Source organism: Mesoplodon mirus (genome assembly GCF_964341445.2).
Source record: "Mesoplodon mirus genome assembly, chromosome: 1".
Taxonomy (NCBI): Eukaryota; Metazoa; Chordata; class Mammalia; order Artiodactyla; family Ziphiidae; genus Mesoplodon; species Mesoplodon mirus.
Window position 1 is genome coordinate 217,230,840 of NC_138976.1, and position 27,042 is coordinate 217,257,881.

The 27,042-nt window shown below is 56.7% G+C and overlaps 1 protein-coding gene across 1 annotated transcript; it reads left to right on the plus strand.

Annotated features, from left to right (window-relative positions):
* Positions 1–1,781: 1,781 nt before the first annotated feature.
* DMTN (dematin actin binding protein) lies at positions 1,782–26,442 on the plus strand. Its single transcript, XM_082615926.1, is given in 16 exon segments — positions 1,782–1,867; positions 13,556–13,761; positions 14,000–14,074; positions 14,691–14,846; positions 15,771–15,815; positions 16,158–16,257; positions 16,642–16,698; positions 16,955–17,107; positions 17,574–17,698; positions 18,312–18,417; positions 23,360–23,424; positions 23,596–23,644; positions 23,819–23,945; positions 23,947–24,073; positions 24,363–24,443; positions 24,579–26,442. Coding segments are annotated over 15 exon segments (1,398 nt in total). The 5' UTR covers positions 1,782–1,867; positions 13,556–13,743; the 3' UTR covers positions 24,693–26,442.
* Positions 26,443–27,042: the final 600 nt, after the last annotated feature.

Here is a 27,042-nt window from a genome sequence, read left to right on the forward strand (position 1 = left end):
TTGTGTATTCCCTACAAGGTATGACCATGTGCTAGCCCTTCAATTAATTTAAAAAATGGACAAGATAGTGTGTCATCCCCTGTCAAGCTCTCAAGACACTTGAAATTTAATTCGGGGGGGATCAACCCATAAAAAGGCAGTTCTTTTGAGGACTTTTGGAAATCTGTCTCTTACCCCTAAGACAGCAAAGCAGCATTTGGTACATCCCCAAAGAGTGAAAGGGGAGGAGATAAGGACACTGCTGTGTACTGAGCTCCAGAGATGTGCCAGGCAACGTGCAAGGTGTGCTCACATGGAGCCCCTCATTTTGCGGGGTGAGATTGTTCCCATGTTGTGTGTGGGCAGGCTCAGATGCAGAGATGTTAACTCATCCAAGATCACAGTCCAGATTCTCGCCTGTCTCTGGTGTTTTGTTTTGTTTTTTTTTTTTTTTGGCTGCATTGGGTCTTCGTTGCTGCGTGCGGGCTTTCTCTAGTTGAGGCGAGCAGGGGCTACTCTTCGTTGCGGTGCGCACGCAGGCTTCTCATTGCGGTGGCTTCTCTTGTTGCAGAGCATGTCCTCTAGGCCCTCGGGCTTCAGTTGTTGCGGCATGAGGGCTCAGTAGTTGTGGCACGCGGGCTCTAGAGTGCAGGCTCAGCAGTCATGGGGCACGGGCTTAGTTGCTCCGCAGCACGTGGGATCTTCCCGGACCAGGGCTCGAACCCGTGTACCCTGCATTGGCAGGCAGATCCTTAACCACTGTGCCACCAGGGAAGCCCTCTCACCTGTCTTTAACACCTCCAGTGGGATATTCTCCACTCCTCAGCCAGGCACAGTGGGGTCTGGGATGTACGTGGGGCAGGGGCACTGGGAAGGGCTGGGTTTGCTTGACCTTGAAGATAGGAGCAGGATTTCCGTCAGCAAAGAAGACCCACCAGGGGGCAATATTGAGAGTGAAAACAGCATGGGAAGAAGGGCTTCAAGGCAGGAAGATGTGACATCTGTTGTGGGAGAGGGAGGGGAGCAGTCAGTCGGCTTGGCTAGCCCTGAAAGTTTGCAGCCAGAAGTGGCAGGAAAGGATTGGGCCACATTATGGAGAGCTGGGTCTCTGCTGTGACAGGAGGAGACAGTGAGGGCCTTCAAGAGGGGAGTGACCAGGGCTTCCCAGGTGGCGCAGTGGTTGAGAGGCCGCCTGCCGATGCAGGGGACATGGGTTCATGTCCCAGTCCGGGAAGATCCCACGTGCCGCGGAGCGGCTGGGCCCGTGAGCCATGGCCGCTGAGCCTGCGCGTCCAAAGCCTGTGCTCCGCGACGGGAGAGGCCACAGCAGTGAGAGGCCCGCGTACCGCAAAAAAAACAAAAAAAAAAGAAGAGGAGTGACCAGACGCAATTGTGGAGTTAGGGTTCGGGGGAGAGGCTGGTGCGCTGCAGCTACTGGGGCTGAGGCTCTGGGGTCCAGGAGTGAGACAGTCCAGTGATCGGAGGTGGGGGACGTGTCATCCAAGCTGATGGGAAAGGGTCACTTGGAGGCCCTCGTCTTTCCTGTTGTTCTGCTGGCCCAGTTCTCTGTCACTGTCCCTTCTTAGGTGCACAGGTGCCCAGTCAGCCTCTCCAGGAGTTAATGTTTAGACCTTCCCGGGCAGGTCGGTGCAGGGGGCGGGGCAGGGGCACTGGAGTGAGCCGGAGAGAGGACAGAGAAACCTACGCATAGCCCCTGGGGAGGGGACAGGCGGCAGGGCCAGCGTCTGGTCAGGACTTCTGGCAGCAGTGACCTTGCTGGGGAAAAGAGCCAAGAACTAGGTATCCTGGGCCTGGGACCACCCGCCTGAGAGGGGCAGGAACCCCAGCCCCCTGCTGTGGACGCACGTGCCCATCCTCAAGCCTAAAGGTACGCTTGTCCTGTTAGCAGCCTGCTGGGTTGGGTGCGGCCAAGCCGTGCCCAGGAAGCCCACCCCGGGGCCTGGGCTCACAGGCACCTGGTATTCAGTGTTGCCTGCTTCCGGGGGGAAGCTTTTGCCTCCCCTGTCCTCCCAGCCTATTGGGGTGGCAGGCAAGCAGTGGGGGAAGACCGACTGTTCAGCTGGCCTTGAGGAGCCTGGGGTCTTCCCAGGAGGAGGGGCCTAGAGGCAGAGTAAGTCTCCTCATAGGGCGAGGCCAAAGATGGGGGGCGCGCAGAGCCTGGCAGGCGAGGGAAGGGTCTTCTGGCCTGGCTGTGCCCTCCCCCGTCCCTCCCAACCCCCTCCAAACACACACACACACACACACACACACACACACACACACACACACACACACACACACACACACACACACACACACACACACACACACACACACACACACACACACACACACACACACACACACCCAGGATCCCTCAGCAAGGAATGACCTTGACAGCTACCAAGCCTCAGGTCGACAGAGGGAGCCCTAACTCTGCAGTCCCCTTGGTCCCAGGGCTGGCTCGAGGGGGACTGTTCTGCCCAAGGTGCTCTCCCGCCCCTGGAAGGACATGCCTATGGAGTGAGGGGCACTGGGAATGGGCCTCGCGGGACTGGAAGAGTGCTGTCCCAGGCTCTTGACCTTCTCAGCCCATGGCCCACACGCCCACCCTAGCCACACCCGGGGCCTCTCCTTCCTGCCAGAAACCACCCTCCGACCCTTCAACATAAGCCATCCCTCCCTTGTTCCTATCACTCTTCCCAGCTCCACGCTGAGCTTTCTGGGATGGGGGACGTGGCCCAGTGCCTCCCAAGACCGGCCTGCTATCTGGCCCTGAATTAAGGTTCTCCTGAGGCCGCCCCAGGAGCCAATCCCAGAGCGTTAAGGACGGAGAGGGAACGGGAGAGTGGTGGCGGGGCTCAGTGGGAGCCCCGGCTCCTGAAGCTCCCCCCCCCCAGCACCGAGGCCCCCTCCCTCCATTGCTGAAGAAGAGGCTGTAGGAGCTACAGCCGCCTCCTCCCCCCTCCCTGCCTGCCGCTGCCTCCTCGGCTGAGCTGGCAGGTTGTCTTGGCAACGGGAGGCGGAGAGGAGATGCGCTGAGGGATGGAGGTGTATGTCACCGAGGAAGCTGCCGAGCCCCACGCCCCAGGCCCTTGAAGGTACCGCAGACCTCCTCCCTTCCCCCTCCCCCTGCCCTCTCCCCTAGGCTTCCCCACTCTATCCAGAGTGCTTGTTTCCCTGAGGAACGCTCCCCTCCTCCCAGCCCAGCGACTCCCACCCATTCCTCCTGAGCCACCTCATTCCAGGCCCCTGTCCACAGCTGTCCTTCCTGGCAACCGCTCATTCCAGCCCTGCCTCTGGGGACCCTTGCACCGGAAGGCAAATATCCTGGAATGGGGTCTTGGGGGGTGGGTGGTGCATGAAAACAGGGAAGGAACCGAGATAGTGGGAAAAATCAGGAATCCTAAAGGGCTACCTGGCACTTGGTCTCCTGGAGAGGGGGAGGGAGGCTGTGCAGCACTAGGGTGGGGACAGGGCAGTAAGGGTGGGGTTGAAGGGACCGAAAGCTGAGAGGCCGGCCTGGTTGTCCACAAAGGCCTGGTTCCCCTCTGCTAAGGCTGTGGCCCGCTCCTGCCACATCAAAAGTGCACCTCCTCCTGCATCATCTCCTGGCCTTTATTTCATGGTTCGATGGATCCTGCGTTTCTCTCCCACTCCCAGGCTTTCTAGTACCTTTCCACGGGCCCCTCTCCCGCCTCTGGCCTACGTCCAGCAGCTAAGCCCAGATTCTTTCCACTCTTCCTCAGCCACTCGGCTACCTGCCTTTTTCATTTCTCCTTTCTTTCTGGAGCCCATCCTTCAGGATTCATTCTTCTCTGTCTCCCACTAACCCAGACACATCCCCCACTTCCTGTCCCTACCCACCCTCTCCGGTCCTCTTCTCTTTGAGAAAGAGGTCCCAGGGCACACTCTCACTTGTCCTCTCAAGACCCTCCCCCCTGTGGTTTTTCCATTCAGATACCCCAGAGCCCCCTCCCCAGATTCTAGATTTCCCCAACGACAGCTGATACCATCAGCTGACCAGCTGTGGGCAGCGGTTACCAGGGCAACAGTAAGGGCTGCCTAGATAGGCAAGTCTGCACAGAGGTGGAGAGGAGGCCGGGCTGGGGCCAGGGTCAGCTGGCCGGGCTCCCTCCCCTGCTCCCGGGGGTCACAAATGAACCAGGCTCTGCTCTAAGCCCAGGGGGAACCAAAAGGCCAATGACAGGGGCCTGGAGTCGTGGAGGTTTTCCCAGAGACATTCCTGTAGTTCAGTGCTGGGACCTGGACATCACCTGGTGAGAGCTTCTCTTTTGAAGACCCCGCCCTGGAGAGAGCTTGGGGTCCTTCCCACTCACCACCACCACCGTGCTCTGTCCCCGGGGGATTTGGGTTACCCAAGGGCCAACCCGGTCTCTTGTGCTGGGGACCTGGTTTCTCGAATCCTCCCATCCTGTCCTCCCCAGGAGAGGGTTAATCCTTGGGTAACCAATTCTGGCATCCAGCCCACACCCCTGCCCCTCACCGTCTATTCGCTTTAGCACCCCAGGGAGGCAGGGGCCCCAGAGGCCTCTGTGGTGCTGGTAAGTGATGAGTGGGAGATACAGGTGCTTGGGGAAACCGGGTGTTGTCACCCCTCTGTTATCAGTAGAGCCCCTTCCCCCTGACTCAAGCTCTGGCTGTTTAGGAGGCTGGAGGGGCTGTGTGTGTGAGCGTGTGTTGCAAAGTTGGGGGTGGTGTGGGAAAGGGAAAAAGGCCAGCGGCTGGCCGAGAGTCTGCTTCCGATTCTGCTTCGTCATGATGCCCAGTTAATGGTCCTCTTGTTTGAAATGGATTGAGCTGCAGCAAGCGAGGTGGAAGAGCAGACACACAAACACACACCCGCAGGCCAGTGGCCACACGCTATCAGCTGGAGGTGGGGAGGGTGCAGGGGTGGGTGGGAGCCAGCGGCCCGCCCACCTGGCCGCCCGCCCGCCCCGCCTGGCCTGCCCACCGGCGCACACACCCGGCCCTGGGATTGCGCGCCAGGCTGGCGGAGAAGCAGGGTGGCGGCGAGGGGGTGGGGGCCCAGAAGGGTAAGTCCCCTCCTTCGCCGGCTACCCACCCACTCACCCACCGCAAGCCGGCGTTTTTCTTGTTATTTGTGCTCTGGGAAAGCACGCCGGGTTCCTGGAAGAGCCGCCTGTTACCTGGGCTCTCAGGAAAAGCCGCAGCCCCAGGATCTGCGCCTGCCCCTGCCCCCACCCTGGGGCCTCAGAGAATCTGGGCCACCCTGTCCGGGAAGAGGTAGGTGGCAGGGTCTCCCGCCTCTCTTCCCCTCTGTGGGCACTTTGGCCACAACACCCGCCTAGAAGTGAGGCTCTGGGTAGTGGCAGGGGTCCCGGGGTGGGGGTGGGGGGGTCAGCTATGGCCCCTTGTTCAGTGGGAGAATGGGCCGGACCCTGGGACTAGCTGGGTTTGATCTGACCCAACCTCCTTCTGATTCGGGGAAGAGGGGCTGGGGTGTCACATGCTGCCACCCAGGGACCCCTTCCCCTAGCTGTGCTGGTCAGAAGTCCAAGTGATGGGGGTGGAGGCTCCGCCTTGAGTAGGCTGGAGAGCTGTGCCATTTTTGCTGAGTGGTGGAAGGGGAGGGGGCGTTGCCCGTCTCCCGCCACCATGCCACAGATGCTTTTGGTGGGGGGGGGGAGCAGTTCACTCAGAGGCCTGAATGCCATTGGTGTGGGGACTGCTCCTTGCGGGGAGGGGCCTGAGGAGCCTCCTTCTAGCCCTCAGCTGGCCAGGCTGGGGTGAGGACCAAATGCAGAATGAGGCTGGGTGGCAGGGCATGGCCACAGGCCTGACCACGATGCTCTTGGTGCCGGCTGTTGAAGTGCTTGCAGGGGCTGGGGGCCGAACAGACACGCAGGCCTCCAAGGATCGAGGCACCCCCTTGCTAGCTCTGCCCCTCCCTTGGCCTGGCAGGCCAGGCACCCTTTGCCGGGCAGGCACACCTGGTGGTTCTTTCCCAGGGCACTGGGTTGCTGAGTTTGCCAGAGGCAGGGGTGCAGGGACAGGTGTAGGAGAAGGCAGGCAGTCTTGCTTTGGGAAGGGGTGGGGCCCAGGAAGCACCCACGGGATGGGTAAGTGGGTGCTCTGTGCCGGGGACGGGGTGTCAGCACGTGGGGTGGGTGGCTGTGAGCGTGAAGAACCGGAGCCAAGGGGAGAATCGGTGGGTGGCGTGAGTGGGTGTCAAAGGCACCGCGTGTCAGCGTGGGGGGTGCCTCACTGGGAGAGCGGGGGCGTGCGTTCTGCAACCATGTTTCGGCAGGGGCTGCCTGTGTGGGTGAAGTGCCTGTGCCCACGGGGGAGGCTGGCCTCTGCGCTGCTGGCCTCGCTATGGCCACGTGTCCAACGCCGGGGCCAGCCTGTCCACCTGGCGGGGTGCAGGTCTGAGGAATTCCTCGATCAGAGCTTACGCGTGTGTGTCATGACCAGAATAGGGATGCCCCCAGGATTCAGAACGCTGAATTTGGGAGGCAATCTCCCTTGCATCTCCCCCAGCCCTATCAATCAACTTGTACAAGTGACATCACAACCCGCCAACAGGACCAACTATAAATAGAGACCAGAGCAGGAACAAGCTGAGGACCAAGCAAGCCTGAGGGGCTGGGAGGGGGGACACAGAAAGAGGGCCTTCTTCCGGGGTGTGCAGAGAGAGGATACAGAAACCCAAGCGAGAGTGCTAAGAGAAACTGTGTGACGAGATGCATATTTGGGGGGGGGCTGGGGGAGGAAGGAAGGGGATGCCCGGGCCTGCTCCTGCTGTCATCAGAAGCAAACGGGGAGCAGGGCCTTGAGCAGGTGGGTTCCCAGGCTGGGACCCTGCTTCTGGGCCCACCTGCCCCTGCCTGATGCTTCACCAGAGTGCGAGAGGGTGCTGTTCAGGGTTAGCATTAGAGGAACCCCAACCCTAGTCCTAGCAGATAGAGGAGGGCTTAAAAATGGGGGTTCAGGAGAAGCATAAAATGAGAGGAGGGGAGTGGGAGCTGCATCAGGCTCAGAAAAGGCGCAGGCGCAGGCTTGGCAGAGGTTAAGAGATGTTCTGATGAGCCACCGGCCCGGAGCAGGGCGATTTTGGGGGCGATTGTGGGTGCCCCCTCCCCACGCACACACAGACACAGACCCCACCCTCAGGGTATGCCGGGGGCCTCCCCTGTTGGGCTGGTCTGCTCCCATCCACCCTTCCCCTCTCCACCCTGGTATGCTGTTTTGGGAACTGGTGACCTAGCAGGATCCTGCCTTTATTTCTGGCATTGAGTTGTTGCCACAGTAACTGCGGGGGTGGGGCTGGGAGGGAGAGAGGGTGAAAGGGAAGCAAGCAGAGCCAAGGGAAGAAAGGAAAGAAAAAGGGAATGGAAAGCAGAAGGAGCGAGACGGGACCCGGAGGCACAGGCAGGCTGGCCCACTGTGAATGAAACTGGTGAAAACGGAGAGAGGCAGAATGCTTGCCCACCTGACCCCCGCCCACAGGGCCAGCTCAGCCATTTCGCAACTCGTTTACTATGTGCAAGGCCGGCCTCCAGCCTGGCTTGTCCCTGCCCCAGGGCACAGAGCCCGCGTCCCCCAGCCTCTCTGCTCCTTGTCCACAGGCCAGTCCAACGAAGCAGGATTCTGGTGGCTCCACGGTATAAGGTTAGCACACGGGACCCCAAATCCCAAGTTCAGATGAAAGTGAGATCTTTGGGGACCCATTGAAAAGAGCATTCATTGGCTTTGACCTGAGACAGACCTGGGTAGGAATTCCAGGTTGGCTTCAATGGGCCGAGGCGTGGGGGGCATGGGGGGGTGGGACAGGTCAATCTCTCAACCACATTTTCATCTCCTAATTGGGAGACATGAGCTTTGGTGAAGCTAGAGAGGATGGGTGAAAAGAAGAAAGCCCGTGGCACAGAGCAAGTGATGGTTGGTTTAGAACAGGGCGGGAAGCTGGACTAGAGGATACCAGGCTGCGGTTCTGCCGGCTGAGCCTTCATTTCCGCAAGTCCAGGGAGCCAAGGCCGGCTCAGCCCCTACCTGTAGCGGCGCCCATGGGAATGGGTGGGCGGGCCTTATCATCAGGGCCGAGCGGCTCTAGTTGCCATGGAGACGGGGCGGGCGGTGTGAGGTGGGGCCCGGCTGGGGGCTCAGATAAGGCGCGGCTGCACAGCTGGGGGAGGGTGGGTCCGAGATGGAAGAACTGGGCGCCGCCGGGGCAGCGGAGAAGGCCCTTCCGCCACCTGGGCTGGCTTTCCTCCGCGGCTCTTTCCCTTTCCTCCCTTCGCGCCCTCCCTTCCTGCTGCAGTCTGCCCTCTCGGTCCGTCCACGGGAGGCCGCCCGGGCCTGGGAGCGCACGAGGGGTGTGCACGGGTGCGGACGCGCGAGGAAATTGGCTTTGGGGGAGGGGCTACGAGTGGGTGGAGTAAGCGTTTGCGGGGCGTGATGTGATTTGGGAGAAGGCAGAAACACTCTCCCTTTCTTTCCCTCCCCCTTTTCCCTCTCCCCTCCGTCCCTCCCTCTCTCCCTCTCCCCCCACCCCACACTCCTACTCCACCCCAAAACATTTTCCCTGCTGGCTTAATATTTAACGAGTAAGACCTTCACTCCTCAGGGTTAGCCCCAAATTAAAATGCCATGTCCCTGGAAGGGTAAGACATTAACAATTTCCGCAGCGTGCTTTCTAACACACCAGGCGCTGGGGTGCAGGTTCCTGAAGGAATGTGGCTCAGGGCAGAAGGCGAGGAGACCCAGCCCAGGGGATGGGCACGGCGCTGTGGCCAGCTGTGGGGAAGAAGGGGCAGGGGACAGAGCAGGGACATCATTATTCTGAATCGTCTTTCTGAGTGGCTGCGTCTGTGGGACAGTGTTCGTGCACGGGCGAGTGGGGGTCTCAGTGCAAGACCTTGTAACCTGTGACCTGGCTCATCTTGGACCCCTCCTCTCCCTCCCTGGGCAGTGACCACTCTGAGAGGCAGTCATTACCCCACTCTGTACCCACCCGCAACTGGTGTTCGAGGGCAGGGTGCCTGGGCCACCTCCAGGTTCAGCCTGAGGCTCCAGGACACGAAGAAGCTCTCCATTCTCCCCCCACTCCCCCGCACCACACTCCCCCGCGCCACACTCCCCCCCACCGCACCCCCCCCCCGACTGTTCCGGTCCTTTCTACTCTCTTCAGCCTCTGCCTAACCCACCTGTAGGGTCTGTACATGACCTTATCTCTCACTTTTCCTGGGAAAATAGAAGCCTCCTGATCGGCCCGCTCCTAAGGCCCCTAGATTGCCATTACCCAACTTTCCCTTTCCTCTCCTTTCAGGGAAGCTCGGGCTTTCTTTCCAAAGGTAGTCCTTCACTTGGGCCTGGACCCAATCCCTCTCCCCTTCCCCTGCTGGGACCTTCCCCCCTCAAGTGCCCTCCCTCTCCTGCAGCCACAATTTCTTCTTCTCTACTCTTCACTCTCCACTGCCTACAAACGTGTTCAGGTCTCCCTTTTCCTAAAAATCCTTCAGCCAAGCTCATCTCCTGCAAACCCCTAACCCCCTCCTGCCCTTCTGTCACACTTCTTGGAAGTGCCTCTCCCCCTGCCTGTACACCCTGGCCACCTCTCCCCACTCCCATCCCTAACAAGGAGGCCTCACTATTCCTCTGCAGATGCTCTCAGAAGCCACCAGGGCTTGACATCCAAACTGGCGAGCTGTCCTTTCTGCATGTCTTGCCTTCTCTGGGCGATGGACTCCTGGCTTCATGACATCCTTTCTCAACCCCCCTATCCCTCCCCGCAACTCTTTCTCAATGTTTATGGCACACTTACTGTGTATTAGGTCCTTTACTGAAAATACAAAGAATCACTAGATACACTCCCAGCCCCTCAGGGACCTGGCCATCTAGTCTTCCCCCTCCCTTTCGTGCCATCTCCAGCTCCCTTTTTCTTCTAGTCCCCTAGCGTTTCCCAGGATGCTGGTTTTTGACCTTCTTTCTCCCTTGGCAACCTCATAGGGCAGACTACCACCTCTAGCTCAAATGGCTCCCAAATTTCTGTTGCCAGCTACTGCCCCCACCTCAGCCTCAACTGGCAAGAAGTGAACTCATTGCTTCCCCTTCTCCTGTCACTGCTACCTGTTCCTCCCCAGCGGTGAGGGGTGGGGGCGGGGGGGGGCTGTCTCCAGATCAAGTTCTGTTTTGCACATTCTGCCTCTAGGATTCCTCCCACTTGGCCCTTTCCATCTTCGGCCCCAGGCCCAAGTCTAGAGCCTCACAATCCCCTGCCTGAACTACTTCCATAACTTCCTGGCTGGTCTCTCTGTGGACCGCCTCTTCCTGTCTATTCCATCTCCCAGCCTGCAGCCTGATTCATTTTCCCAAAGCACTGCTTGGATCCGTCACTTCTTTGTTTTAAAAAATGTTTCTAAGCATTCCATAGTCCTAGTTGCCCACAGAATACATTCGGAATCCCCTAGTCTAAGTTCAAGACCTCTACAAATCTGGCCCCCAACCTCCTGCCCCAAACCAGTCTCAACCTCATGAGCTCCTCGGTTCAGCCGTATTTGCTGTCCCCAGACAGACCCAGTGCTTCCCCATGTCTCCAGTTTCCCTCATGTTGCTATCTCTTTCAAGGATCCCTCTTTTAGTTTTTGCATGATCTCAAACCGGGCATCTTTCAAGGCCTGCCTTAAACACTTCCTCCTCTAAGAAAACCTTTTTATTTTCCCCTCTTGACACCCCAGCAGGAGTGATTCCTCTCCCCTGTGACCTCTCACAGCCCTTTATACTATCTTATCAGGCACACATAATTTTCTGCTTTGCACAGGCGTTATCTATACATATGGCCTCATTTCTGGAGGGGCAGCTTAGCTCCTTTGACTCATCTTTCTGTTCTCCATAACACCACAACGCTCTGTGGTCATTGCAGAACAGGCGCTCAGAAAGTAGTGAATGAATGGATAAAACAATACATGACTGGGTGGGCGGGTGGATGTATATGGGTGGATGAATGAGTGTTTGCCTCTTGGCTAAGCCAGTGTATAGCTAGTTTGACAATGTCTGTTAACAAAGTAAAGATGAAATAGGAGTGAGAGGGAGTTAACAGCTCTTTGAGTATGTGCTAGAGTTGATTCCAGTCCTCACACATCTAGTTAAAAGCATTACAAAGTGAGTGTTAAGAAAGCAAGAGAAGGTTGAAGCCCTGGAATGGAGCCCTTCCATGGGCACCTAGTCCCCAGTGTGACTCTGATGGCCAGAGTCTTGTCTTGGAGAAGCCTTGGCTCTAGAATTCCAAAAAGACTTGAGAACTGTGGCAAATGCTAGTCTATCCCCACAGTGAACCTGACACAGTACTACGGAGGCACTACGGAACATGCCAATGCTGAAGACACAGTCACTGTCACCTCCACGACTCTGGACAAGTTTTTCACCTCTCCGAGCCTCGGTTTTCTCATCTGTAAAATAGGTCTACCTTATAGGATTGTTGGGGGGATGAAACAAAATAATCCTTGTAAAGTGCTTATCAAAGTACCCGGCATGAGCATTCAAAAAATGATAGCTATTATTATTGTTGTAGAAATTAGCAGTCATCCTAGTTAGTGAGAAAACACGTCAGGCAACATAATCAAGGACCAAGTTATATGATTCTCTTTTTAAGTCCCACTGGAATTCAGAGAAGAGTTTGTCAATGAGGACTAGAATAATAGGGGAGGCCTCCAAGAGGAGGAGGGTTTAGCATGGCCCTTAAAGGATGGGTGGGATCTGGGAGATGAGAATAGTGCAAGAGCCTGCGCAAAAGCAGGGAAGTGGGAGTGAGGGCGGCTGGTGCAGCACGTAGGTGGTGGAGAGACATCAGAAAAACGGCCTGATACAAAGTAACAGGTGATAAAATTGGGAGCACCAATGACCTCAAGTCTTTCATGACCTTCTGTGGCACAGTGGCTACAGAAAGCCATCTAAGTTTATCAGTCCTCAGGGAGATAGAAAGAATAAACACTCTACATAAAATCTATGTGTTAACCACTTCACATGTTGTAACTTACCTAATAATCAGAGCAACCCTATGACACAGATACTATTGCCACCTTCCATTTTATGGATGAGGACGTGAGGCACAGAGAGGGTAAGTAACTTGCCCAAGGTCACACAGCTTCTGAGTAGCAGTCTCCTCTCCCCAGGCATTCCAGTCCAGAGTCCATGCTCTTAACCACTACATGACTGCTGCTTCTTCCCCGTACGTTCTGTAGTCATCAGCTCTCTTCACTCTATGGCTTACTGCCAGCAGTTGGAAGATAGTTCCACGGCCACCATCACGTCAGAAACTCAGCCAGGCGTTCATTGAATGGTTACTGTTATTTATTTATATAAATTTATTTATTTTATTTATTTATTTTTGGCTGCGTTAGGTCTTCATGGCTGCACGTGGGCTTTCTCTAGTTGTGGCGAGCGGGGGCTACTCTTCGTTGTGGTGTGCGGGCTTCTCATGGCAGTGGCTTCTCTTCTTGTGGAGCAGGGGCTCTAGGCACGCAGGCTACAGTAGTTGGAGCACACGGGCTTAGTTGCTCCGCGGCATGTGGGATCTTCCCGGACCAGGGCTCAGACCCGTGTCCCCTGCATTGGCAGATGGATTCTTAACCACTGCACCACCAGGGAAGTCCCACTGAATGGTTATTATGTGTCTGGTCCAGGAGTGTGTGGGGAGGAGGGGAGGATTGCTAAGGGAGTTACTGAGGCAGGAGACCTGGGCTGTGGCCCCAGGGAACTCCTGCTCTCCTGCTGCAGACAGGACTCAACTTGGTTCTTAGGAACCAAGAGAGGGCAGTGCCAGCCTGGAGGCCTTCCTGCTGAACTAGGGGGCCCTGACTTGCAGCAAAGTAGCACTTCAGAGGGCAGCCTCAGCTCGAGGATTCCGAGATGGTGGGGAGCTGGGACGTGGCCTTGACCCCAAAGGTGTTTTACCAAATGCCTGCAAGTGGGATTGCCTGCTGTACAGGGACAGGCACATGGGGATGTGGCTCCCTCCAGCCGCCTCCTCCCTTCTCCACTGGGAGAGCGGCAGACCCCAGCCAATGACCTGAGCGCTTCCCACCAAATCGCCTTCGCTGTGTCCTCCCCTCCCCCTATTGCCGTCTCATAGTATTACTAAGTCCCTCTGTGTTCAACCTGTCTGGGCCATGAGAGAGGGGGGGCACCGTGGACATAGATTGAGGGGAAGGAGGTCAAGGGCACCAACACAGCACCAGGGAAAGGTCACGTCAGAGGCCGAGACGAGTGAGAACCTGGGCCTGAAACTGACCCGCAGCTCCGGCAGGGCAGGTGTGAGGAAGCAGGGATGTGTGGGCTGCCCTGGGAACGGCTGAGCCCTGCCGTCATTTCCTTTCCAGCCGGAGAACAATGGCTCAAAAACTAGTGCAGCCCGTCCACCTTCCCGTCTCGCCGCGGGCCACATGCGACCTCCGGTCCCCGCGGCTGAGCGAACGGAAAGCCGGAGCCCCGCTCCCCGGAGACACACGGGGCCAGAGGGGGCTGCCCTCGCCCCCGCCCTCTGAGATCGCGGGGCCCGACAGCCCCGGCTGGCACGTTCTCCCTCCCCTTCCAGGCCCTGCACTCGGCCAGCAGCCTGGAGAGTCACCGAGGGATGAGGACGCCACAGCCCGGGGGAGCACCCTTTCTGCTCTCGCGGCCCCGAGCGCGCAGCGCCCAGGAGCCGGATAGAGCCTGACGCCCTGTCGTCTCCCCTCGCGCACAGGGCTCTGCGAGTGATCCGGCCGCCCAGCTCCCTGCTGCATGGAACGGCTGCAGAAGGTGCGCGGGGCTACACCCACGCCGGGGCAGTGGGGTGCCGGGGGGCACGCGGTGGGGGCCAGGCTCCCCGCGGAGGGTCAGGTCGGGAGTCGAGGATGCCACCTGGTGGTTGCCCGCGGCGCCGCACCCCGGGGCCCCAGAGGCCTAGAGAAGCCCTCCCCTGCCCCAGCCCCCTCCCTCCGGCCCGGCCCTGGCACCCACACACATTCCCACCCGCCCGCCTTCTCGCTCTCCCCAGCAACCACTTACCTCCCCTGGGAGCGTCAGCTCCTCCCGAGGCTCCAGTGTTCCCGGCTCTCCCTCCAGCATCGTGGTGAGTACCTCTCGGCCACCAGCACCCTCAGGCTGGGAGGAGGGAGGGGCGGGGCGCACGCTGGCTGCGGGGCAGCTTCACTCAGATGATGATGATCCTGCCAGGGCTGGCAGGCAGAGAGAACCCCAGATCCAGAGAAGGTTCTGCACACCCCCTCCTGCCGGTCTGGTACTGTCTCGTTGTACCCAAAGGGCTAGGTGAAGGACTATCATTGTTTCAAGGTGACCCTCTAAACCCTTAAAATGGCAATCATAGAACTATTAACTTCCAGGAGCTGACATCTAAAACGGTTGCCCACCTTCTTCCTAATAAACTGCAGGTCTGGCTTGTAGGGCCAGTATTCTAGGGGAGGCTTTTTTTTTTTTTTTTTTTTTTGCGGTATGCGGGCCTCTCACTGTTGTGGCCTCTCCCGTTGCGGAGCACAGGCTCCGGATGCGCAGGCCCAGCGGCCATGGCTCACGGGCCCAGCCGCTCCGCGGCATATGGGATCCTCCCAGACCAGGGCACGAACCCGTATCCCCTGCATCGGCAGGCGGACTCTCAACCACTGCGCCACCAGGGAGGCCCTAGGGGAGGCTTTTGACACCTCTGTTCCATGTGTACCATTTCCCTTCAGGCCAAGATGGACAATCAGGTGTTGGGCTACAAGGACTTGGCTGCCATCCCCAAGGACAAGGCCATCCTGGACATCGAGAGGCCTGACCTCATGATCTACGAGCCCCACTTTACCTATTCTCTGCTGGAACACGTGGAGCTGCCCAGAAGCCGGGAGGTAAAGGGTGGGAGGTTCCTCTTGGACAGGACTTGAGGGAAGGGCTCCCCCAGCCACACTGGGTGGGAGGCAGAATCCCTCTCATGCTTTCTTTCCTGGAGGCCAGACTCCAAAACAAGAAGCGGACCTGTGCACAGGAATCACCAGTCAGTTGGTGAACTGGGTGTTCGTGCAGAGCAGGCAGAGATGGACTGGCAGCTGGAGGCTAGCTCCAGGTGGAGAGCAGGGGAGGCCATGTTTGAATGGTAGCCGCACAGAGCGGGGTCATGTAGGAATGGGGTGGGACTGGGCAGAAAGTGAGCAAATTTGTGGAAAGCACTCAGGAACACTGAGCTTGGAGGCCGGAAGTCCTAGCTGAGTGTGACCTGTGCGACGGTGTGATCTCAGTTTCCCTTCTATAAAATAGAGGTGATACCTTTACCCGTCCACCTCACCAGGTAGTCAACTGCACGAGATAACGCAGGACAGGTACTTTGTACACTGTGTTGGAGAAAGAGGCAGTGTCATGGCTGAGCAGAGAGATGGGGCCAGGCTGTGGGGAGACTTAAATGCCTGACAAGGGGCCCGGACTCCATCCTGGATGCTGTGGGTCTTGTCCCTTCCCCTTGTTGCTCATTGGCTCTGAGGTCAGAGCCACAGCCCCTCCAGCTGGCCCTCAGAGCACACGCACACTGCTCCAAGATCCTCGGCTTCTTCTGCTTCTTCGTGGGTCCTAGGGAAAGACTCAGGACCCTGTCTAGGGAGAGAGAGGACGGAGGGCCAGCCCTGGGAGCTGGCAAGGACTAAGAGAGAAGAGGTGGCCCAGAAATTGGCTGGGCAATTACAGAGTTGAGTGTGGGGGGGTGAAGTGGCCCACCTGGGGTCCTAGGGACAAGGGTTTAATCCCACCCTTGTGGCTCTGACCAGCCTCCTCTCCATTCACAGCGCTCGCTGTCACCCAAATCCACATCCCCCCCACCATCCCCAGAGGTGAGTCTGCCCCACACCTGACACTTGCCCAGCCCTGCTCTAACCGGGCTCAACCCCCTTCCCCACACACATCCAGACTGGGCTTGGCAGAGCCTAGGGGGTGATGGAATCAGTGGACCTTGTCCTGTCACTGGCCAGCTCTGGGTCCATCTACGTCTGACCCAGGATCTCTTTTAATCCTTTCTCCTGGGTCAGGCAGCATCAGCAGGTCGAGTCCTTGGATAGCCTTCCTTTGCCCTGGGGTTGGGGGCGTGTGGGCTGCTAGGGTGGGAGGATGGAGAGGGTGGAGGGGGTGGGGTGGGGGACCTGGGAGCTGCAGTGAACCGTACTTTTGCTCTGCAGGTGTGGGCAGAGAGCCGGTCCCCTGGAACCCTCTCTCAGGCTTCAGCCCCAAGAACCACTGGCACTCCCCGGACCAGCCTGCCCCATTTCCACCATCCTGGTAGGTTTTAGTGTCAGCATGGCTGCATCCTTGCCCTAGGACCTCTTTGTTTCCTTCAGGAACCCAAGCCCCTTACTCTCAGTCCCCCACTCTCTGGAGTATATGCACACCACAGAACTGGCCGGACCCCCAGATGCCGGACCCCAGGCAGAGCTCCCAGAGGTGGTGGGCCCTGCTGCATCCTCCCGCCCACCCAAACAGAGAAGTGCAAAAATCCCAACCCCTGAGGGGTAATTTCAGGATCTCCGGTTCTGCCTTGGCTCTTGGCAGGAGCCCCTGAGTTTCCTGCCTTCTTCCAATCCATGTCTCCATTCCCTTCTCTGACCCAGCCTCCCCGCCATCCTCCTAGCCTCCTTCTCATCCACTCTTTCTCCCTCCCCACAGAGACCACCCGCCCAGATTCCAACATCTACAAGAAGCCTCCCATCTACAAGCAGAGAGGTGAGGGTTCCCCTGACCCACCAGAGCCCCCTTTTCGCCACGTGCCGGGAGGCTGTCCTGAGGGTGGGGGGGTGATGGGAAAACAGATGTTCATGACAGCGTGTAAACTGCCCTGTGCTCTCCCTTGTGCGTTGCTTTTACACCCAGGAGCTCACGGGTGTGAAGAGGGAGAGAGGAAGGAGTGGGGGGCTAAGGTGGGAGGTGGCCTCCGGGGGGTGGAGGGTGTGCCCAGGCTGACCTTGACCTCCTCCCTCAGAGTCCACAGGAGGCAGCCCTCAGAGCAAGCACCTCATTGAAGACCTCATCATCGAGTCATCCAAGTTCCCTGCAGCGCAGCCTCCTGACCCCAACCAGCCAGCCAAGATCGAAACGGACTACTGGCCGTGCCCCCCATCGCTGGCCGTTGTGGGTAGGCGAGCCTGCTGGAGAGGGAGAGGGAGGCCCTGCTGAAGCCCCAGAAACGCCCCCACCACCACCTGCATGAACCCTCCAGGCTCCTGCTCCCCCGTCCCCTGCAACCCCATCTCTCTTGGCGTAAGCGGCCCTGCTTGTTAGCCATTTACCCGCTTTCCGTTCATTTCTTTGGCCGCTCAACAGACATTTGTCGAATTTCTACTGTGTCCCAGGCTCTGGAAAGAGAAAGAGGAATGAGATGAGGTCTTGGCCCCCAGTCGCTTTCAGTCGTGTGAACATGTGTTGCCCACCCAGCTTCACCACAAGGCTAGAAAACGTTGCATTTATTTTATAATAAATAATTTGCGGTGTTCCCTTCAAGGTGCAGCTGCCCCAGGATATGCACAAAGCAGCCCCTGACAGATGCTCGTTGAGCACGCGGTTGATTGACTGATGTGCCTGCTTTTGTCCGTATTTCCCAGAGACAGAATGGAGGAAGCGGAAGGCTTCGAGGAGGGGGGCAGAGGAGGAGGAGGAGGAGGACGACGATGACTCCGGGGAGGAGATGAAGGCTCTCAGGGAGCGTCAGAGAGAGGAACTCAGTAAGGTAGCATCTTGCTGCCCCACCCGCATCCCTGGGCCACCCTGGGGATAGAAGTTCCATTCTGATCTAAATGGGTACATGTCTGAAGAGCGTCCTGGCGAGAACATGTGAGGAATTCCCTTTCATTGCCAGGATGTCAGGCTGCTGCTTTTGAAGGGACACTAGGATTGCATGTTGCTTTAGGGGGACACCATTTACTGTTAGGGCCAAAAGCACAGAAAAGGGTGGTCTTGCCAGTGCCAGGCTTCAGCAGGCAGAGTAGTTCATGGGACGAGGAGAAAGGAGAAAGTAGGCTGCTGGCCTCCAGGGGAGGAGAGAGGGTGTAAGGAGTCAGGGAAAGGCCACTGATGGGCTTGTGCTGTGGGCCTTGTGACCTGGGATGCAGAAGCCCCTGGGGCAGAGTTACACTGAGCGGCTCTGACTCCTTGCTCTCGAGGGTGGCCAGATCCAGTGTGGCAGAGGTTGTGACCAGGACAAGCTCCATGGGCTCCAGGCACCACACAGCCCCTCAGGAACTCTGTCCCCACTTCTGCCTGGGGTGGACCCAACTCTGAACCTTTTGGAGATGAGAAACAGGTATCGACGCCTTGGATCCATCTTCCTTTCTCCTTGCCAGGTTACTTCTAACTTGGGAAAGATGATCTTGAAGGAAGAGATGGAAAAGTCATTGCCTATCCGGCGGAAAACCCGCTCTCTGCCTGACCGGACACCCTTCCATACCTGTGAGTGTCACCAAGGGGGCTCAGAATCACCTGGCCAGACCCTGAGGCCAGAATCAAATAGTCTGCTGAGTTTGTCTGTCACACGCCCAGCGCTGTGCTAGTGTGGGTATAAGAGACATAGACGTTTCGGTTGCTGGCTCAAGGCTCTGGCGCTCTCCTTAGGGCAAGAGTACCAGTCATGGAAGAAGATGAGATGACAAAGGACGACATCAGCTAAAGCAGAATTAGCACATTTTGTTTAATTCAGCAAACATTTATTGGCTGTCTACCATGTTCTTGGCCCTGAGGATATAAAGAGTAAAACACTATAGTGCTGTCTTCCAGTAGCTTCTGGTCACGGGGAAAGTGACATGGAAACTGGGGTGTCAGTGCAGCATAGCAGGTGAGAGGTACACTTCAAGTGCTTTGAGAGGACGCTGATAGGGCCTGGGTCCCAGAGTTGGAGTCTTGAAGGACAAGACAAAGTGAGTGGGGGAGAAGGGTAGCACAGACCCCAGGGACAGTGTGGGAGCAAAGGCCAGGAGCAGCAAACATCCGGCCAGCAGAGAGGACCTCCAGGAGCCTGGAATTACAGCGCACGGAGCGTGCTCTGCGGTCGCTGGGGCTTTGGTGCCATGCTGCTCGTCACTGAGGCTAACCTGGGCTTCCTTCGAGCATGATGGCTGGAGAGGAGGGGGGCAGTTCTGAGAAGCCGAAACTGGAAGCTACAAGGCCTCTAAGAGCCTGGCCTTGGAAGCCACAGGGCATCCTTCTACTGCCTTCTGACGGTCAGAGCAGCTCCCAGGCCACCCAGACACAAGAGAGAGGAAAGAGATTCTGCTTCCTGCTGAGAGGAACCAGCCAAGGGCACACAGGCTGGGAGGTAATGTTGCGGGCCATCTTCGGAGACAGTCTACCACACTTTGCAATCATCTGGGTAAGGGCTAAAAATATACGTAGGTCCAGAGAAGAGGGAATGGGTTTGAGAACTATACAGGCACAGTCTGTATAGAAATAGCCCCGAAAGTTCAATTTTTCAACTTTACGATGGTGCGAAAGCAATATGCATTCAGTAGAAACTGTAGGTCCAGTTTTGAATTTTGACCTTTTCCCAGGCTAGTGATGTGCGGTACGATGCTCTCTTGGCTTTTTTTTTTTTCTTTTTTTTCTTCTTTTTTTTTTTTGGCCGCACCGTGCGGCATGCAGGATCTTTGTTCCCCGACCAGGGATTGAACACGCGTCCCCTGCAGTAGAAGCGCAGAGTCTTAACCACGGGACAGCCAGGGAAGTCCCACAATGCTCTCTTGAGATTCTGGGCAGTGGCAGCGAGCCTCAGCTCCCTGCCAGCCACATCATCATGACGGGAAACAGCCCATACACTTACAACCATTCTGTACCCAGACCACCATTCTGTTATCCACTTTCAGTACAGTATGCAATAAATTACATGAGAGGTTCAACACTTCATTGTAAAATAGGCTTTGCCCACCTGCAGGCTCATGTAAGTGTTCCGAGCCCGTTTAAGGTAGGCTGGGCTGAGCTCTGATGTTCAGTAGGTTTGGTGTATTAAATGCATTTTTGTTTGTTTTTTTTTGTTTTTTTTTTTTGCTGTACGCGGGCCTCTCACTGTTGTGTCCTCTCCCATTGCGGAGCACAGGCTCCGGACGCACAGGCCCAGCAGCCATGACTCACGGGCCCAGCTGCTCCGCGGCATGTGGGATCTTCCCGGACCAGGGCACGAACCCGTGTCCCCTGCATTGGCAGGCGGACTCTCAACCACTACGCCACCAGGGAAGACCTTAAATGCATTTTTGACTTAACCATGGGTTTATCGGGACGTGACCCCATCGTAGGTCGAGGAAGATCTGTAGAGGAGATGGAATCAACTGGACTTAGTGGCTGATTGGATATGGGTGGTGAAGGAGAGACGAGTTGGGGTTTTTGTCTTGGGTGCTGGGTGATGACAGACCTGGGGCTGAGATCATGAAAGAGGCAGGTTTCGGGGGAAAGATGAAGAGACTGTTTTGGGACGTGTTGGGTGTTAAGTGCATGTAGGTGGGAGCTGAGTTTAACTGAGTTGGAAGCTTGAGGCGCAAGTCAGGGCTCAAGCAGAATCTTCAGCTTATACGTGGTAGTGGGACCATGAGAAAAAAATCCAGTTGTGTAGAAAAGGGGGAGGGAAGGGCAAGGTGCCGAGGGCTGTTCCTTGGAGAGCACTCACACTACAATCCCCTTGGAAGGTTGGCTGGGAGGAGGTCAGAAGTGAGACCCAGCCTCAGGATGCGGGAGGCTGGCCTTGAAAGGGTCGGGGACTTGGCTTTGGGAGCAGGCCACATCAGAAGTTGAGGTTCGGGACTTCCCTGGGGGTCCAGTGGTTACGAATCCAAGCTCCAACCTGAACAATTTCAGAAGTACGGACAGGCGTGTCATTCTGACGTAAGAGTAACATTGAAATTAATGGTCACTTTCAAACATAAAAAGGCAATCTAGAAATCATTAGGAGTGAAAATTTTATACACTTTAGGGACTTCCCTGACGGTCCAGTAGTTAAGACTCTGCGCTTCCAATGCAGAGGGCACGGGTTTGATCCCTGGTGGGGGAACTAAGATCCTGCATGCTGCGTGGCTAGGCCAAAAAAAAAAAAAAGAGAAGTTAACGTCGTCTGCTGAGCACACGGAGGGTGAAGCTTGGTGAGAGTGGTGAAGGTTCGGAACAGCTTCTGCTGGGAAAGGGAACTGATGAGAGGCTTTAGGGTCTGTAGTGATGCTAAGGTACACGTTGTGGGCTTCATCTCCATCGCCTGCGGGCAAAAGGGGAGCCCTGGGCTGATGCAGGGTTAGAGTTTGGGTGCTGCTGAGTGTGGGTGAAAGTGGTTATGTACCCACGCATGGGTCAAAGGTCAGGGGGACGTGGGGGATCAAGACACTGGAGGTTCCCCATGATATTGACCGGCAGATGTGCCAGGAATGCGGCTGAGGGAAAGCTGCAAACAAAAAAGGGCACTGTGGCCACAAAGTGTGATACCCAGGCTTCAGTGTCAAAGTGAAGCGGTTGTGGACGACAAGATCCAGGGGCTGGCCACCGGAAGGGGTTGCATGCTGTGGAGTGGAGGTGAAAGCCACTGGGCTGGGGGACTCAAGGAACCGTTAAGGCTCCTATATGGCTGGGACATCCATAGGGTCATCAAAATGATATTTCACCAGGATGATATTTCAGTGTGGGTGGGAAGAGCTTCTAATAGGCCTTTTTAGAGAATGTGGAATGAACAGTTAAGGCCTGAAGAAGGAGGCAGAGAGAGAGATGCCCCGAAGGTTGGATTCAGTCTTCATGCTCCACCAGGATTTGCTAGTTAGGCAAAATGAGCTCTTTTTTTTTTTTTTTTTTTTTTTTTGCGGTATGCGGGCCTCTCACTGTTGTGGCCTCTCCCGTTGCGGAGCACAGGCTCCGGACGCGCAGGCTCAGCGGCCATGGCTCACGGGCCCAGCCGCTCCGCGGCATGTGGGATCTTCCCGGACCGGGGCATGAACCCGTGTCCCCTGAATCGGCAGGCGGACTCTCAACCACTGCGCCACCAGGGAAGCCCAAAATTAGCTCTTTAATGTGCATTTGGCCTTGCAAAGTTGAGTAGCGAAATGTCTGCCTCAGGGTCACTGCTGGCATCCTTGAACTTGTATGGGATCAAAGGTCATATGATTGCATAGGTTACTCTCTATAGCTGATCAAGGTGAGGTTCTGGACTTCCCTGGTGGTCCAATGGTTAAGAATCCAAGCTCCAACCTGAACGATTTCAGAATTACGGACAGGCGTGTCATTCTGACTTAAGGGTAACATTGGAATTAATGGTCACTTTCAAACGTAAATAAGCAGTCTAGAAGTAATTAGGAGTGAAAATCTTATACACTTTAGGGACTTCCCTCGCAGTCCAATAGTTAAGACTCCGTGCTTCTAATGCAGGGGGCACGGGTTCAGTTCCTGGTTGGGGATGCCATGCAGCATGGCCAAAAAATTTTCAAAACAAAAATCTTATCAGTCAGTTGAGGGAGAAGTGTGTACTTATCACAGAAGAGAAGTGCTTCAATAATGAGCGTTGTGAAAGCAGACAATTTTCTACACAAAAATAAGAAGCATTAAGGAAAAAAAAACACGAGGGTCCCCAAAACACATTTTGTTCTCACCAAACTTCCAAATAACATATTTTATTAAAATGTTTGAAGAAAACAATTCTTCCTTACACTTTTGAGTCCGTCCAGGCTAAACCTTCACACAAAAAATGCTGGTCAAAACAATTGCTATACCATGCCAGCAATTTCTAGTCATTGGAGATGAAGGAATTTTGAGATTAGTGCAAACTAAGAATCCTTCTAGGAAAACCTGTTACGGAAAACCAATTTTCTTGAATTATAATCTGCGGTGCTTGAAAGCTTAGTGATATTATTGGACGTCAAGTTGAAAGTGACATCTGGTCATGCAAATGTCAAGTCCAGTGACTGCGGTGCCATCTAGCAGCTGAAAGTGCTGGGAAAACTGCAGCTTCTGTTTTATAACATCAAGCATTTGAAATTTGATTACCAACATTGCTAAACATAAAATTGTAATAATTCGATTGTTTTGACTAAATTTTAGATTTATTTTCATATTCCAGAGGTTCATTTTATGATGGTGAGACTCATCATCTGACTATCATTGGCTGACTATCAATTTGAACACTCAGACATTTAGCCCAAATGTCTATTTTGTGCATGTCTGTTAGAGAGAGGGGAGGCATTAGGAATAGTTCAGAGCTGCCAGCACGATGTCACCTGCTGAAGGTTACGGGCAGGATCTGGAAGCCAACAGAGGCCCACCAGGTTCCCCCAAGTCCCCCCTCCACTGCCCTGCCCCTGGCAGGGGAGGCCAGTGAATGACCCTCTGGAATGACTGTCAGGCCAAAGGGTCTGAGACAGGGCCTCCTGCTCTCTTCCAGCCTTGCACGTGGGAACATCGAAGTCTTCTTCCCTCCCCGCCTACGGCAGGACCACCCTGAGCCGGGTAAGGTCCCAGGACGGAGGTCACAGGCCTCGTGGGAAGAGTGTGCGTGTGGGGCCCGTGAGGGACTGAGCTACGTGGGCACCCGGGAAGGGGGGGCGGCCCGACCCTTACAGTGAAGAGGGACGATGTGGAACGCTCCAGCTTCCTCTGATTCCTTCGTGTCCTTTCCAGCTCCAGTCCACAGACTTCAGCCCATCCGGGAGTGAGACCGAAAGCCCAGGTGAGAGACAGGGCCGACCTGATGCTGGGAAAGGGGCTCAGGAGGCCCCTGGGGCAGCCCGTGTCGCCATGTGGGCAGGGCTCTGTGGCTGGAGGTCCGGGAGGCTGAGCTGGCAGGTTTGGGAGCCTGCTGACCTCAGAGCTGCCTCTGAACAATGGCTCTTGTCTCCCACAGGCCTGCAGGTGAGTGCCTTCTGGAGGGAAACACGTGGAGCACGGAAGCCATGGATGGACGGGGGACTGGCAGTGTTGGGGGAGGGGTGCGGGGTTACGGAGTCACCTGGTGAGGACATAAGAAGCCTAGGGTAAGGCTGGGGAGGCCTCCCTGCCCCACTCTGGCTCACTGCGGCTTTGGTCTCCCCAGAACGGAGAGGGCCAGAGGGGGAGGATGGACCGGGGGATCTCCCTTCCCTGTGTGCTGGAGCAGAAGGTGAGGGGCAGGGGCAGGGGCATAGGCAGGGGGTGGTGGGCAGGGGACAGAGCCGTCTCCATCGGGGGCGGGCCAGCTTGGGGAGAAGCCAGGGATGTGAATGCACTGAGGGGTCCTGCTGGCTGAGGATGGGAGGGGCAGCACGGAAGTTGGGGGAGTTGGATGGCAAGGTGGCATGAGCCCCCGTGGCCCCTGCAGGCTGATAAGGGGGCCTGGGGAATGGAGGGGGTTACGCTGACGGGGACCTCGAAGAGCCTGATACTTACTGCCCGCCTCCCGTCCCCGCCAGGTCTATCCTTACGAAATGCTGGTGGTGACCAACAGGGGGCGAACCAAGTTGCCTCCAGGTGTGGATAGGATGAGGCTTGAGGTACGCAGGGAGAATGTGCTGGGTGGGTGAGGGGCTACTGGCGGGGCAGCCTCCCCTGCCCGGTGTGGGGGAAAGTGGCCCAGCCCCACCCTGTGCCTCCTGTCCCTACACTGCCTCTGTGTGTCCCCCTTGCAGAGGCACCTGTCAGCAGAGGACTTCTCAAGGGTCTTTTCCATGTCTCCCGAAGAGTTTGGCAAGCTGGCTCTGTGGAAGCGAAACGAACTCAAGAAAAAGGCCTCTCTCTTCTGATGGCCCCCACCTGCTCTGTGACTGACCCTCACCCTTGCTGCTTCAGGGCTCTGGAGCTGGGGGCACTAGACCCCAAAGCATCATCTCTGGGGGCCAGGGGGGTGGGGCAGAGGTGGGGTTGGCTCCGTTGCCCAGGTCGAGGGAGAGCAAGGCCTCTGCAGTGCTGGGGTTTTGGGACGTGGACCTCCTTCCCCGTGATGAGCTGGGGCGGGGGGGCCCTTCTCTCATCCCTGGTCCTCGCTGCACAGGGCAAACCCAGCGTGCACTCCAGCACACGCAGAGTTAGTGTCTGCACCCTCTCCCTGCCCCCACCCCCATGTGAAGTTCCCCAGAAGAGAGTGATGAGACATGAACATGACACTTAGTGGTCAGGCCTGTCTGCTGTCCTGACCAATGGGTGGGAAGAACCCTCGGGCCTGGTAGGAGGCATGTGAGGGTGGGAAGCAGCTACGCAGGCAGAGAGCTCCCAGGACCCTGTGTGTACCCAAGCACTCCTCCGCAGCTCACCTGGGACGGGTTCCCCTGCACCTGGGCCTCCCGCCTCTCAGCCTCCAGCAGGGAGGCCACCCAGCCCTCCAGCTCACCCTGTCCTCTCCTTGTGACCCCTAAGCTTCGAAGCCTCTTGCTCCAGCCCTGAGGCTTCCCTAGAAGCCTTGGCTTAGAGTGGAGATGTCGCGTATACAGACCCCCAGCCCAACATCAGCCTTCAGGCTGAGTCGGCTAGAATGCTACCTTCTAGCATCCAGGTCCCGGGCAGAGCCCAGGCCTTTGGGCTCCCCTGGATGGGATGAGGAGCCAGGCTTCGAGTCCTGGCTACCGGGTTCCACCCACACCCCTGCATCCCCCGCCATACTCTCTAAAGAATGTAATTTATTGGGGCACCCCCCAGCTGCTTTCCTCACCTAACTCTCTGCCCTACCTTAATCACGCTCCCAGCTTTTCTTCTCTCCAAATACACGTGTATATAATTATATATATATATATTTTTTGCCGGGGTCTGGGTTTTGTTCCTGCCCAGACCCCGACATCCCTTTCCACCGTGTGTGTGTGACAATGCTGGGGGAGGGGGACTCTGCTTGGAATTAAAAGGTTGCATCGGGGCCCCAAATCTATTTGTTCTTTTTTTTTCTTTTTCTTTTTTGTTTTGTTTTGTTTTTGTTTTTTTGTGGTACACGGGCCTCTCACCGCTGCGGCCTCTCCCGTTGCGGAGCACAGGCTCCGGACGTGCAGGCCCAGCGGCCACGGCCCACGGGCCCAGCCGCTCCGCAGCACATGGGATCCTCCCAGACCGGGGCACGAACCCGCGTCCCCCGCATCGGCAGGCGGACTCCCAACCACTGCGCCACCAGGGAAGCCCTTATTTGTTCTTTATGAGCCACCAGATCTGAGTGAGAGGGACAGGTGATGCCAGGCTGAGAAAAGCCACGGAGCGAGGGTTCAAATGGCGGGGCACACATCCTACCCTCCCCCATCCCTGGGCCAGAAAAGCGGGGGCAGTCTAGAAGGTCCTGTCTGCCTCCTCTCCTTCAGGGGCTGTGCAATGGTGACATGGATGAGGGGACAGAAACTCACACTCTGGAGCATGAATACAGAGCCAGCTGGGAGAAAAGGCTCTGCCCTTCACTGAGCCCCTAAATGCACCCCCTTGGCGGTCAAGCTCATCAACAGCTGACATGGTTGTACCCCTCCAGGTCTATAATACTCACAGTTCAATGGGGAGGCCAAACACCCAGTAAAGGTCAACTGTGTAGGAGTGGACAGTGAGCTGATTGTCGAGGGTCGGGTGGGGGGGGAAACTAAGGGGTGGAGAAATGATGGGGGAAATCTAGCAGGAGCAAGGGTCAAGTGGAGGCCGAGGGAGCAGGGGTAACTTGGTCCTGGATGACTTGGCAGGACCGCCCAGGGGCCGTAGACTTGGAACGGGCCTGCTGAAGTGGGTGGAGGGGGTGAAGACTGGATTGGAAGATCAGAAGGAGGACTTTGGGTGTGAGGGCTGGCGGGGATGGGCCCGGCTCACCTGGGGGGAACAGAACCTGGGTTTGGGCACCTGAAGAGGTATGCAGTCCAGAAGACCCGGTGAGTTGGAGGGAGCCCTGCGTGTGAACCCAAGACTGGACCTGGCACCTGGATCAACTCTCCTGCCCTTGGACGAGTTTCTAGCCCCTTTGGCTGAAACAAAAGCAAAGTGGATAAGAACTGCTCAAGTGTGAATGATTAAACTGTAGGAGTTCTGCTACATGCACAACATTGATCGTCTTAACAAACTTGCGAGGTCAACGGCACAGGTTGTTTTCATCCTTCTCGAGAATGAGAAAATCGTGGAATAGAGACATTTGACAAGCCTGAAGCT